The 13,266-nt window shown below is 42.5% G+C and overlaps 1 protein-coding gene across 9 annotated transcripts in view; it reads left to right on the top strand.

Moving 5' to 3' along the window:
- MBOAT2 (membrane bound glycerophospholipid O-acyltransferase 2) overlaps positions 1–10,164 on the top strand; it is a 128,699-nt gene extending 118,535 nt beyond the window's left edge. For all 9 annotated transcript variants that reach the window (XM_081795156.1, XM_060648011.3, XM_060648062.3 and 6 more), the window contains 2 exons: positions 2,046–2,197; positions 4,177–10,164. In XM_081795156.1, coding sequence (XP_081651282.1) covers positions 2,046–2,197; positions 4,177–4,402 — 378 coding nt within the window. In that variant the 3' untranslated portion in view covers positions 4,403–10,164. The remainder of the gene's footprint in view (positions 1–2,045; positions 2,198–4,176) is intronic.
- The last annotated feature ends 3,102 nt before the right edge of the window (positions 10,165–13,266 follow it).

The following is a 13,266-nucleotide window of genomic DNA, read 5'->3' as shown; positions in this document are numbered from 1 at the left end:
TCTGGTTAGAAGCGAGGGGGGCGTCTCGCGTGTTTGTCCAGCGCTCCTGCGGGAGGGACCTGCACAGCGTTGGTTGTCTTTACGCGGTTTTCTGAACGAGAGCTAAAACCTGCGTTAAATAAAGATGGGTTCGTTTCACAAACGTTTCCCGAGAGCTGTCCCCGATGAATCCTCCTTTAGGTGAGGAGGGGAGCACGAAGACCATGGACAGAGCCGGTGGGCCATCCCCGGGTGGCGGGTGCCAACGTTAGAGACAGGGCACAGTTCTTCAGAGTGTTGGCTTGGTTGGAACCTGGAGTCATACTTTGGGAAACAGTTGAGAAATCAGGTTGGTGACATGGGTGGGCAAGGAAGGACAGTTCAGTGTGAGTCCTTGAAAGTGACGTGACCAAAACAGCGCTCAAACAGGCTTCTTCCAGCAAGTACAGGTGAGGAGGCCTCATTTAACAAACTAGCAGAGATTTAGTCAATTTTCAGGTGGGGGTACATATGTGCATATGTACAGCACGAGGCATATATGATAGATCCCGTGGGCTTTATAGATAGTAAGTAACATAGTTGTTTAGAGGTGAAAGACATCCCTTTTGGTTGGGTTGACCAGAGGTGGCCTCATTAGGGAAGCGTGGTTGGATTAGGGCTTTGAAAGATGAAGGTCGTTTTAAAAGTGAGCCAAGTTTGGTGGGGGTAGAACGTGACATTGTAGGCCAGGAGATGACATTCTCAAAACCAAGTTTGGAAGTGCCCAGTGTGTTTGGAAACGAAAAGTAAATCTGGTTGAAGCAGAGACTTTGTGAATCCCTAAATAGTGGATAATTCTGGAAGGGGAAAGGAGTGCAGGGGGCAGAGGGAGGAGGGCATAATAGAAGGACTTGACAGACGAGGAGAGGGCCCAACCCTCATTCCGCCTGCAGCCCGGGGAGTCCAGGAAGGTCTTCAAGGAGGGAGATGACCAGTGGAAAGCCGTGCTTCAGGAGAGTGGATTTGCCCCTGGTGGATGGGGGCGGGGAGGGTGGGTAGGTGCTGCCCGGGGAACCAGGCAACATGTAGGTGTCGGGACTCGTTCTGGCCACTACGAACGATGGTCTCGCTGTAGGGAGAGCCATTAACCACACACCAGGTCACTTCTGAGAAACTCGGTGGTGTCCTCACGGGGCCGTGTTTCACCTCTGAACATATTAGACAAGAAAAGCAGGGAAGATGATCGTAGAAAAGAGGAAATAATGTTTGGTTAAGTTTGCACATTTCAAAACTGAAATGTTTTGACTTTTTTGGAAGCTAAAAAAAAATGTTTGAATAGTGGTTATTAGGAAACACCTATTTTGAGAATGTGTGTCGTTGCCATTTATTCTAAGTGTGTTTGGCCTGAGCTCAGTGTATGATCTTCACTTGTATTTCACAAACCCAGGGCTTCAAGAGGAAGGATGTCTCATTAAGTCATAGTAGAAAACATTGAAAACAGACAGAACTTTATTTATATACTATACCAAATATGATTTAAAGAGCTCTAGGCAGTGTTATTTTTAACTTTGGGGGAGATTTAAAAAAAAATTTTTTTTAACGTTTATTCATTTCATCTTTTGAGAGACAGAGAACGTGAGTGGGGGAGGGGCAGAGAGCGAGGGAGACACAGAATCTGAAGCAGACCCCAGTCTCTGAGCTGTCAGCATGGAGCCCGATGCGGGGCTCGAACTCACGGACCGCGAGATCATGACCTGAGCCGAAGTGGGCCGCTTAACCGACGGAGCCACCCAGGCGCCCCGGGAAACTTTTAATTTTAATGCAACTTCAAATCTCCAGAAGAGTGGCAAAGAACTCCTACATGCCTTTTACCCACACTCCCGCATTTTGCTCTCTCCATATTTTTCAGATACATGTATTCGTTTTTGCCAAACCAACTTTTCCCGTAATGGCAGCGCCACCTTAGACTTGCACCAGCAACGCGTGGGAATGTCAGCCACTGCACGTTCTTGAAGCAGTGGATGTAGTCAGTGTGACTCTGTAGCAACACTGAAGATAAAGCACATATTTTTGTTTCTTTATTTCAGATGAGAAATAACTTTAGACATTATTTCATCAAACCTCCCCAGCTTAAATTATTGTATGATGTTATAACGTGGATAGTGACTCAAGTAGCAATAAGTTACACAGTTGTGCCATTTGTACTTCTATCTGTAAAACCGTCATTCATGTTTTACAGGTAAGTGTCACTCTTAAAAATATACCGGTGGGAATAACTTTATTATTATTATTATTATTATTATTATTATTATTATTTTAATGCTTATTTATTATTGAGAGACAGAGACAGAGCATGAGCAGGGGAGGGGCACAGAGAGGAGGAGACGCAGAATCCGAAGCAGGCTCCAGGCTCCGAGCTGTCAGCACAGAGCCCGACGCGGGGCTGGAACTCACAAACCGCGAGATCATGACCTGAGCCAAAGTCAGACTGGGCTTAACCGACTGGGCCACCCAGGTGCCCGGGAATAACTTTATTTTTAAGAGCAAGCTCTTTGCTCTTGGGTAGTGTAAAAAAATCATGCCCTAGCCTTATTTTCTGTAGTTAGCTTTTTCATCTTAAACCAAGCAGTCCCAAGATTTTTATGGAATGATTCACACCACTTAACCCTGAGATGAATATGACTTAAGAGATGTGCCAGCTGGGCAGCCGCTGCCTCAGGTCTCGCAGAGGTTTAACTAGAAAATGTAGCTGTTCTTTTTACACCTGGATGTTAACTGGACTCACCGTGGGAATCCTTTCACGATGTGTACACGTATCGAATCATTATGTTGTACACCTGAGGCTACTGTAACGTATTAGGTCAGTTGTACCTCACTTAACCAAATAAAAGAAGCAGCATCCGGCTAGATGTGGCCCCTGGGCTGGAGTTTGCTCACCCCTGCCCTGGGGTCAAGGGCTAGGAGTTTATAAGCTGAAGCAAAGGCTTTTGTGTCTCTCGGGATATTCTAGGAGTGGAAGCAAAATAATATCTTCCAGATAATCACGAGTACGTATTGGTTGAGTCTGTGCACCAAGAGTTTGGGTTGTCAGACTGTTAACTCCAAAAAGGAGAGGATAGGCGAACTTGAAATAAGATGAACAATCAAAAATAGGACAGAGCAGTTTTAAAATGTAGTTTGTTCTCAACAAGGGATTGTTAATCCTTTTCATCGCTTTAGTCAAAAGGAAATAAATTACTTGTATTTCATGAATTTGTTCCCTTCTTACTCTTTTATGTTTCACGGGTACTTTGTCTTCTTTGTATTATGGAAACTCTTGTCTTAAATTCCATGTTTTATCTCTTTATTGTCTCCCTCACCCACCAAATTCCGCTCTCGCTGTGTTAGCGAGGTCTTTGACATCAGACACTTCATCTTTCATAAAGTCCTCATTACCCCAGTGTTTAGAAACGGCAACACAGAACGCGTGGTCAAAAATTGTTGAATGGAATATGGCGACACATACGGACAGACATTAAGGAACTCCACTAAAATGTCCCCTTTTCACAGAATGATTACTTGTTTTTGAATGCGATCGAGCTGTTGGTTAGATTTTCTATCCCGGGTACTTTGTTCATGATCGCTTGAACTTACAGCTAAAAAAGTGGCCTCGGTCGCACTTGATTTATACTTAATTTCAGGAATAATGCCTCTAATAATATTCTTAGTAATGTGACTTTCCTTTATTATATGACAGTAACCATCAAGAGGCAGTATTATCTATTACTCACATCACTGGAATATTTGTAACTTAATCAGGGGCCGTAAACAGCAGAGGAGGCCAGAGCATTTAAGGCCTTTATTATCTCTGCCTTCTCTTTGTTCACTCAGTGTTCGATTCTGTGGATTTGCGAGATTATTCTTAGGTCGCTGCAGCTGCTAATAAGTACCTTTTTGTTTTTGCTCTCTGTAGCCATGGACTTATGACCCTTACAGAGGAGTGTAATGTGATACCTAGTGTCATGCTCCGAAGTGGTCTGGGCTTATATGCTGCTTTCTAAAAACCCACTAGCATACGCCTCAGAGCTGCCTCTCATGGGGCAGGGGTGGGACAGGAACGCAAGAGATGTGGTGAATGCACACATCCTGAGTGGGGCCTAGGACATTCTGACGAGTGTGCAGTTGCTAAGCATCCGTGATCAAAATCTAATAAAGTAAATTCTGTTTTTTTTCTTCTAGCTCCTGGTATTACGGCCTGCACATTGCTGGTATCTTAGTATTATTGTTGTTGCCGGTGAAAAAAAGTCAAAGAGGAAAGAATACACAGGAAAATGTTCAGCTGGCACGATCCAAAAAGTTTGATGAAAGAGAAAATTCTTTGGGACAGAATAGTTTTTCCACAACAAACAATGTTTGCAATCAGAATCAAGAAATAGCCTCTAGACATTCATCATTAAAACAGTGAAGGGGAAAATATGCTGACGGCTATTTTTTCTATGTTAACAGAAACCACTCTTAGCACCTTTTCAAGGGATTTGTGTTTGTTTGAAAAGAGATTAAGTGGGGGGACATCTGACAGATCTAGGTAGGGAATTTCCTGTAGAGCAGATTGGAAACGGAGTGAATAACCCCTCCCAGGCCATGTCCCTGTGGGCCACGCCTTATATAAAAATATTTCCATTATCTCAATGGGCACTCAGGACCTCAGCATATGTCCACACGGTCATATGTGTGCCCTGTTGCTGAATGTATGTTGCGTATCCCAAGGCACCGAAGAGGTGGACAGGTAATTGTGTCAATCTGGATGATTGAGAGAAATTAACTTTTCCAAATGAATGTCTTGCCTTAAACCCTCTATTTCCTGAAATATCGTTCCTAAATGGTATTTTCAAGTGTAATATTGTGAGAACACTATTTCAATATTTGATGTTATATGCTGTAAAGGAATTCTGGAGGAATTTTGAAACAGGATATTTAAGATGTGGATACTTTAAAAATGCAATAAACATCTCAGTATTGGAAGGGTTTTCTTAAAGTATCTCAGATGACTGCAGTACGTAGCGAAACCGCAAACAGGACCGGATGCCAAATTATACGTAGCTTATTTTCCTGGAGAATTTAATTACTTTGTGTCAGTCAGAGCCCGTCAGGGAAGAATTTCTTCAACACAATTAAAGGTGGGTAATGGGATATTTTAAGTTTATTTTCTTAAAAAAAAAAAAAAAGCGAGAGAAGATGACAAGGGAAGGAAGGAAGGCATGAATGAAGGAGGCCCCACGAGGACTGGCGTAGAGCCTGCTGGGATGGGGCACAGGTGCACAGTGTAGGTACCACGTGCTCCGCAGACGTGCTTTTCACCTTTACTTATCTGAGTTCTTTGTGATTATGTAAGACATCAAAATGGAATAACTTTTTAACGTGGCGGACTTTGAAATGGAATTTATCAAGCATAAATTATATAGAATTGTTAGAGGGATCATGAAAACAATAGTGGTGGATTGTGTGAGGGTTATGGAAGAGAAATCACTGAGTAAGGTGACTGTCTAGTCCCTTTCTTACCCTTAACAGCTTACTTCCTATTGGGGAAAGTTTTAGGGAGATGAAAGCTTAAAGTCGTGGGGTCTGGCCCACATTTTTAGAAAATAAAATAAATCCGTTTCCAGACTCTTAAATTCTTACATGAAAATGTTGCTCTTCACTCTTTTTAATGAGTTTTAGGTTCTGTAAGTAGAAGAGTACGCTTTTACCTTACAGGCCATTTTCCCCATAATTGATCTCACCTTGAATCACTAGATGTCTCCTTTAATGCCACAGTCTGGTGACGGGCGTGGGAAGCTGAAAGCAGAGGAGGGGACTGCGAGGCCATCCTGGAGTGTAGGGCTTCAGCCACAGGTAGTGAATCACGGGATCATGGGGTTTGAGAGAAGAGCGGGGGACACGGCCTTCTGACTTCACCTTTATTTGACCAGTCTTTGATTTGACTTCACCTTTATTTGACCAGTTCGTTTCCTTTCTGCCTTACATTTTTAATGCAATGCAAATTGGTTAGGTGTGGTGTGTCTTTTATTTTTGTCGTCGGTAAGTTTGTACATGAAGTTAAAGCAGAACTCCTATCTGGCTTGAGCGGCGCAGTGTTTCATTTAAAGAGAAACAGCAAGCGTACTTGGAACTGGTGAGGTCTCAGTCAGCAAAAACATCGGCGTATCTTTTTAGAGCTTTAGAAATATCCCGGTCTTTGTTTATAGCAAATGTGGTTATTTTTCTAAAGGTAAAATTTTTCCACCTGCTGAGGTCAGCCATACCCTGCTACTTACTTCCCAGGAAAGGACAGATAGCTAAATAAATTTTCTCCGTTTTCCCATGCATTGAGATTAAGCTAGCTGTGTAACGTGAGACAATGGAAAAGAATAATCATGGAAAATATCTGCCCCCGAAAGGTCTCCTTAGTCTAATTACTGCCGCAGAGAATCTGATCACTATTTTTCAAAAGTAAACAAATTCAGGGTTTAAAGGACAAGTCTAGGCATGTCATAAATGAAAATAAGAAAGCTTAATAAAACTTCTTTTCAGCCCACCTCTAGCCATTAATAAATAATAACTGTTTATTTTTATCACCTATGTCATTTCTCTGCCTGTAAACCTAAAATCACTGTTACCTGTTTCTTGTTCAATGAATGTCCTCGTGGTGTTGCCATCCAGGAAGCGAGATGATTGAATAATTTTCCAATTACTTTGAAGATGATGCATTATCTACACAGATTGACTGATTTTCATCCCTTTGGATCAACTAGTTTTTTGGGTTTTGTATGAAATGGTTTTAGGATAGCTTTTCTCTAATTTTGTAGAAATTCTCGTAAGTATGTAATCTAGAAAAACTAAAGAAATCTAATTCTCGACTTTTCTTCTCAAGAAGAAACACTTTGTGCTGTGTGAAATGACTATATCTACTTGGAGTGTTGTAAGGATTAATACTTCTACTTGAAGTGGAAACTGGTCTGTCTCTACTACTGTTAAGTATAAAGGGATTCATTGTACTATGTGCTTGCTTCTTTTTTAATCAACACAGTAAGATTCAGTCCATATTTATATTATTTCTCCACTCTTCAGTTGTCATGAAACTACTCCAGAGATGATCGGTGAACATCATTATTATGCTACTCAGGGAAAAAAAAAAAAAAAAAAAAGGGAACAAAAACATTATTCTTCCCTCAATTTCATTTTCTTGAAACGGTAACAGTTAATTTGATGTATCTCAGCGATCACCATTTTACAAGTAGCTTAATCTCAGTTTTAAAAATGAGCATTTTTATTGGAACTCAGGGTAATTGGAGAAATGTATGCAGCTTCTAAAACATCCAGCATAGTAGAGGAGGTTTCTTTGGCTTCAACAATGTCCAGCCACCACTTACGCCACCACCATACTTTTGGTTAAGAAGTATTTTTGTTATTGACCCCTGCCGTGTGTGACAGGATTCCATGGCAGGATTTCCATAGATAACAGTTTTCGGGAAACTTTGCAGTACAAAGAGCGGTTCTTCTTTAAAGAGTGAAGGTAAGGCACGTGGAAACACTGATTGTCCTGGGAGATCTGGATGTTCATCTGGCTCTGTTATTCAGGAACCTTAGGATCTGGGCAAGTTGCCTGTCCTCTGGATCAGAGTTTCTTAATAAGAAATTAAAGGATCAGTTCTAAAAGTTTATGACCCGTCGATTTGTAATGAATGGAAGCCATTAGCAAGACGTGTAGGAGTCACGGACAAAGGCAGATTCACAATCAGAACTATTGTCATGGTCATTTACTTTTATTACTTGAGCAGCTCCAAGCCCAGACTTTTCTAAAGATTTTCTTGGCAACCGAGGAAAATCTTTCAGTCCCTTAAATCAGAAGGCGTGGCAGCATAACCTTTCTACTGAATATAGCCCTTCACATGAATCCTTGATCATGAAATAGTCTCTAGTGAAGGAAACAGATCTTCCTTTTGCTTTCTCTGCTTGTTCGTTCATTTGTGCCGTGTGAAATTGAAGGTGATCTGTCCTAGAATATGTCAGTGCAACCCACCAAGTTTACTGGACAGGGTTTACCACTTTAAACTACAGAAGACATGTTAAAACTCGGCCGTGAAAATGACGACAAAGTTTATACTTTTATTCAAGGACTAGATTGTGTTTAGGACAAAAAAAGTCTTTCCTATTTAAAATTCATACCCTGTAAATTTTAGTTTGTATATTCACAAACCACTTGGGCACTTACACTTTTTTGTTTCCTTATTATAAACTTCAAAATCATTAGTTACTTGATGTTAAGGGTTCTCCGCTAAAACTGAAAGAAACAATTACTTGAGAGAATAGTTGTTTCAGAATGGTGCCTGCTGTTGCGTCAATGGAGGACTTGTCCGGAGTTTTACATCTAAACCGGTATTTGATGGAGTTTCGTTCACCCACTGGTGGTCTATCCTGGCTGAAATTGAGTACATCAGATTTCACATAGGTGCGGAATTCTATGTAACACTGTGAAATGTAATCTTAACTGCCCTCAAGTACCTTATTAAACTCTTCCTCTGAACCAAGTGTACATTTAAGGAATGGCTGATCATTTATACGAGTACCTTAGATGCAGAAAGTTCCTTCTGCAGCCGTCCTCGTAAGAGTGGGTTCGTATCAGTGCACGCTCCTAATGCTGAAGGAAAAGATTGGCTAAACTGTACCTGAAATTGGGATTGGAAAGATCAGAGAGTAGAGGGTCTCCACAGTGTGTTTCTGCAGCACCGTGTAGTCAAATCTATGTATAGTGACTCTCGTTACCGAAGAGAATTTACAATGAAATTTTCCATGTTGGTGTTTTATAGGAATGCTCTTATAATCAATGACTAGGCTGCTTTTTGAGGCTCTCATTGTATAGAGGATGCAGCCAGTTACATTTTAATCAGTGGGCTGCTTATTAATGTTTTTATATGTTTTAAAATAATATTTATTTTAATAGATTTTTAACATGGAAATCCCAGTAAACAACTGACAAGCTCTATAGTTTATTGATTGGGAAGACTTTCTGAAATGGCGCCTGAAGACACATTTTTATGCCGACTGATTTGTCTCGCCTTTAGAATTAATGATACCTGTCTTCTTTTAGAAAACGTTTTATAAAGCAAAACCAAACCAAAATGACCCCAAGACTCTATGTCCTAGAAATAACAACATAAAGAAAGATCCATGCGGAATCACTGTCTAAAGCTGAAGTCGGTGATGCACGGCCATCTCTCCGCTCACGTTTCGTCAGATTTTGCTGCCGCAGAAAGAAATGGAAATAAAATGAAAAACCAAAAGATACAGAGCAACACCCAACAGAATGACTAGCCATTTTCTTAATAACATGTTTCAAGTGGAAAGAGTAACTAGCTACCTTTTCCTGGAGTCGTAAATGACTGTGCCCTGGCCAGTCTCTATTTTGGGGTAACTTCTCTGAGAAATTAACTTGGTAATATCGCTTTTTTGTCCTTCACCGCTAAAGGACACCCGTGAAGAGTTTGACAGACTTCAACATCTGCCTCCTTCCCAGTTTTAAGTATTTTTGGTTCTGTATGTGCAGATTGGTCAACAAAGTACCTTTGCTCCTGACTTTGTGTCGCAAGGGGAAAGGCATCAAACACCCCACACAGACATGTTCCAAGCCAAGCTTCGTCTGTCACCTATGCACGACCGCCTCTCGGAACCAGAAAGGCACCGCATGAACCAGTAGGAATGACACTAAAGATAATTCAGGTGGAACGAGAGAAACCCTTCTACGTGCAGAGGGAGACCGTATGAGCTCATTCCTGCCTTCCTTGAAGAGTCGTATCTTGACCTGTGCCTAGGAGTGGTCGGACATCGTCGCCCGAACATGGGGAGGGGGCCCCAGCTGTAACAGCCGGTTTTTGTCGTCTGCCTTCCCCGGGTAAGACTAGAATGTGGCGTTCTGTGCTTTTTTGTTTTTGTTACTCCAAAATATTTTTTTAAAGAAGGGTTATTTTTCAACAGATCCGTAAACTATTTCTTGTTGTATGGTTCTCAGTTTGAACTCCCGCTGTGTCGGTTACACTGTGACGTGATGATTTCATAACCCCTCCTTTCCAGTCCGTGTCCCTGGCGCTGCTGGCTTATTGCTGGGTTTTACAGATGTTTTTAACTTGCGTATAAATGTTTTTTTTCTAATTTCTGTGTCTTTAAAACTGATTAAACGGTAGTTTAAAAATATGTGTGTGTGTTTGCTAATTTCTGAGGCTTTAAATTCCATCTATAGAAGTGAACTCCAGGCCTTTCACCTCAGGAGAGATCATGGTCTTTCGTTTACTAGGGGATTCTTCAACATGATGAGTATATTCTAAGGAATCATTAACTCTTTAATCGCTTACAAATGACTTAAAACATTGCAAGGACGTGGATGGAGCTAGAGTGAGTGTATTATGCAGAGCGAAATAAGTCAGAGACAAATACCATATGATGTCACTCGTGTGGAACTTAAGAAACAAAACAGATGAACATATGGGAGGGGGAAAATAGAGAGAGGGAAACAAACCGTGAGAGACTTAAGGATGGAGAACAAACAGGGTTGCTGGAGGGAGGTGGGGGGCAGGGGCTAAATGGGTGATGGGCATTAAGGAGGGCACTTGGGATGAGCACGTGGTGTTAATGTAAGTGATCAATCACTGAATTCTCCTGAAATGGTGCACTTGTATATTAACTAACTGGAATTTAAATAAAAATTTGAAAAGAAAAATACTTAAATTGTAGTCACATAAACACTTTGGAAGGCAATTAAAACAACCTTAAGTTAGGGGCGCCTGGCTGTCTCAGTAGAGCATGCGACTCTTGATCTCGGGCTTGTGAGTTCAAGCCCCATGTCGGGCATGGAGCTTACTTCAAAAACCAAACCCCTCAAGTGAGTGTACCTCTCAAGTGAGACCTCAAAACACAAACCTCTCAAGTGAGAGCACCAGGGCTCCCACTGGGTTTCTGTGCCTTGATTTCAAACTCCAGGGAACTGTGCGTCCAGAGGCCCCTCTAGACTCTGTCGTGAACCACCATGGGAAAAACGTCTTCCGCTAACCCTCGTACGAAGATGCCAGGCTGGACACCCCCAAGTAAGCCCGTCCTGGTACTTGCTCACTGGGAAGGCCTTAGACTGTGATGGCAGGTTTAATGACTCCCTTTTGAGATTCAGGGCTGTGCTGACATTGGGCCACGACCACAAGTGGTAGGGGCACCGCTCCTGGAGTTGCCTGCCAGCCCAGCACATCCCTCCCAAACACAACAGCTTGGGTAACCTGCTTCGCGGGAAGGAAGGCCCGTGGAAGGGCTCCTGTTTTATATGGATGAATATTGTAATAATGTATTTTGTATTCGTTCTTTGAACTATCCATTCCACGATTCATGAGTTCCTACCACTTGCGGGGCAACTGAAAACTAAACCATGGCCCTTGGCTTCAAGAAGCTAGTAAGTGATTACCATATAATACAGGAAGAGCTTTATTATAGGCATGCACAAAGGGGCCTCTGGGACCAGGAGGAGGGGGGAGCTTGGGAAGAGTCTGGGACAGCTGTGCACAGGGTTTGTGAGGAAATGTTTTACTGGTGGAGAAAGATGTGGGAGGGGCAATAACTAGAGGAAGAAAAAAAGCATATGTGGAGAATTGTCTAGCATTACACACCCATAGACGAAAACGAACAAGGTTAAATCCGCTATGTGCCAACTATCCAACACTAACTTGTCTTCCCCCAATTAGGAAAGGAATAATAGGAAGACATGGAGTTTAGACCATTTTTTAAAAATAAAAAAAATAAGACCTTATGAAATATTTCAAGCATATAGTTCACTACAGAACACAATTAATAGACACTCATGTGCCCACTACTGATGTTGAACGAATGTTTTTGCTTTGCCACATTAGGTTCAAAATTTGTCTTTTTAAAAAAAGTTTTGGGGCGCCTGGGTGGCGCAGTCGGTTAAGCGTCCGACTTCAGCCAGGTCACGATCTCGCGGTCCGGTCCGTGAGTTCGAGCCCCGCGTCGGGCTCTGTGCTGACCGCTCAGAGCCTGGAGCCTGTTTCTGATTCTGTGTCTCCCTCTCTCTCTGCCCCTCCCCCGTTCATGCTCTGTCTCTCTCTGTCCCAAAAATAAATAAAAAAACATTGAAAAAAAAAAGAAAAGTTTTTAAGTGTATTTACTTTGAGAGACAGTGCAAGTGGGGCTGGGGGGAGAGAGAGAGAGAGAGAGAGAGAGAGAGAGAGAGAGAGAATCACAAGCAGACTCCACACTGCTGGCTGCAGAGCCCAACGTGGGGCTCCAGCTCATGAACCGTGAGACCGTGATCTGACCTGAAAGTAAGAGTCAGATGCTGGGGCACCTGGGTGGCCCAGTCGGTTAAGCGTCTGACTTTGGCCCAGGCCACGATCTTGCAGTTGCTGAGTTCGAGCCCCACCTCCGGTTCTGTGCTGAGAACTTAGAACTTGGAGCCTGCTTTGGATTCTGTGTCTCCCTCTTTCTCTGCCCCTCCCCCACTTGTGCTCTGTCCCTGTCTCTCAAAAATGGACAAACATTGAAAAACACTTCTAAAAACTCAGACACTTAACTGAGCTACCCAGGCGTCCCAACCTTTTTTTTTTTTTTCTTTTTTTCTTAAATAAAAAGCACATTGCACATAAGGCCAACATACCTTTCTCTTCTCCCTCCTTTAGAAGTAACAGCTACGTCAGTATGAGCCTCTTTTTGTCAGCTTTTTGGTTGCCTTTCTTTCTTGTAAACCTAGCTACATGGCTTTAAAAACATTTTCACGTTCAGGACGCCTGGGTGACTCAGTTGGGTAGGTGTCCTGCCCTTTGGTTTCGGCTCAGGTCGTGATCTCACGGTCTCGTGGGTTCAAGCCCTGCGTTGGGCTCCTTGCTCTCCCTCTCTCCCCATCCCCCTCTCATGTTGTCTCTGTCTCTCTCAAAAATAATAAACATGAAAATACTAAAAAAAATTTTTACGTTTTATTTTGTATGCTTTTCTAGGTGTCTATAGCAAGACGGCGTTGGCTCATTCGAGCTTGTTGCTATAGGCAGATGTCGGCTCAGATTGTTAATGTCATTAAAATACTGCATTTCTCTTTACTGGTAAGCTCTTTTCTATTTTCTTACTACATTTCTTTTTCAGATGTGCTTTGTTTTGTGCTTGTGTTCGTTTTTTGTGCTCACGTCCTGCAGAGCAATTCTGGTGGCATCCATTAGCATAGGCTGGGACTCGCCACCGGCCGAGGGCAGGCCCAGATCTGCCGGCCAGGGCTGAGCGGGATGCACTGTGCCCAGGAGAGGGATGCCA

Source organism: Panthera onca, chromosome A3 (assembly GCF_046562875.1).
Source record: "Panthera onca isolate mPanOnc1 chromosome A3, mPanOnc1 haplotype 2, whole genome shotgun sequence".
Lineage (NCBI taxonomy): Eukaryota > Metazoa > Chordata > Mammalia > Carnivora > Felidae > Panthera > Panthera onca.
Note: the sequence above shows the minus strand (reverse complement) of the source record. Positions and strands in the feature narration are given on the sequence as shown.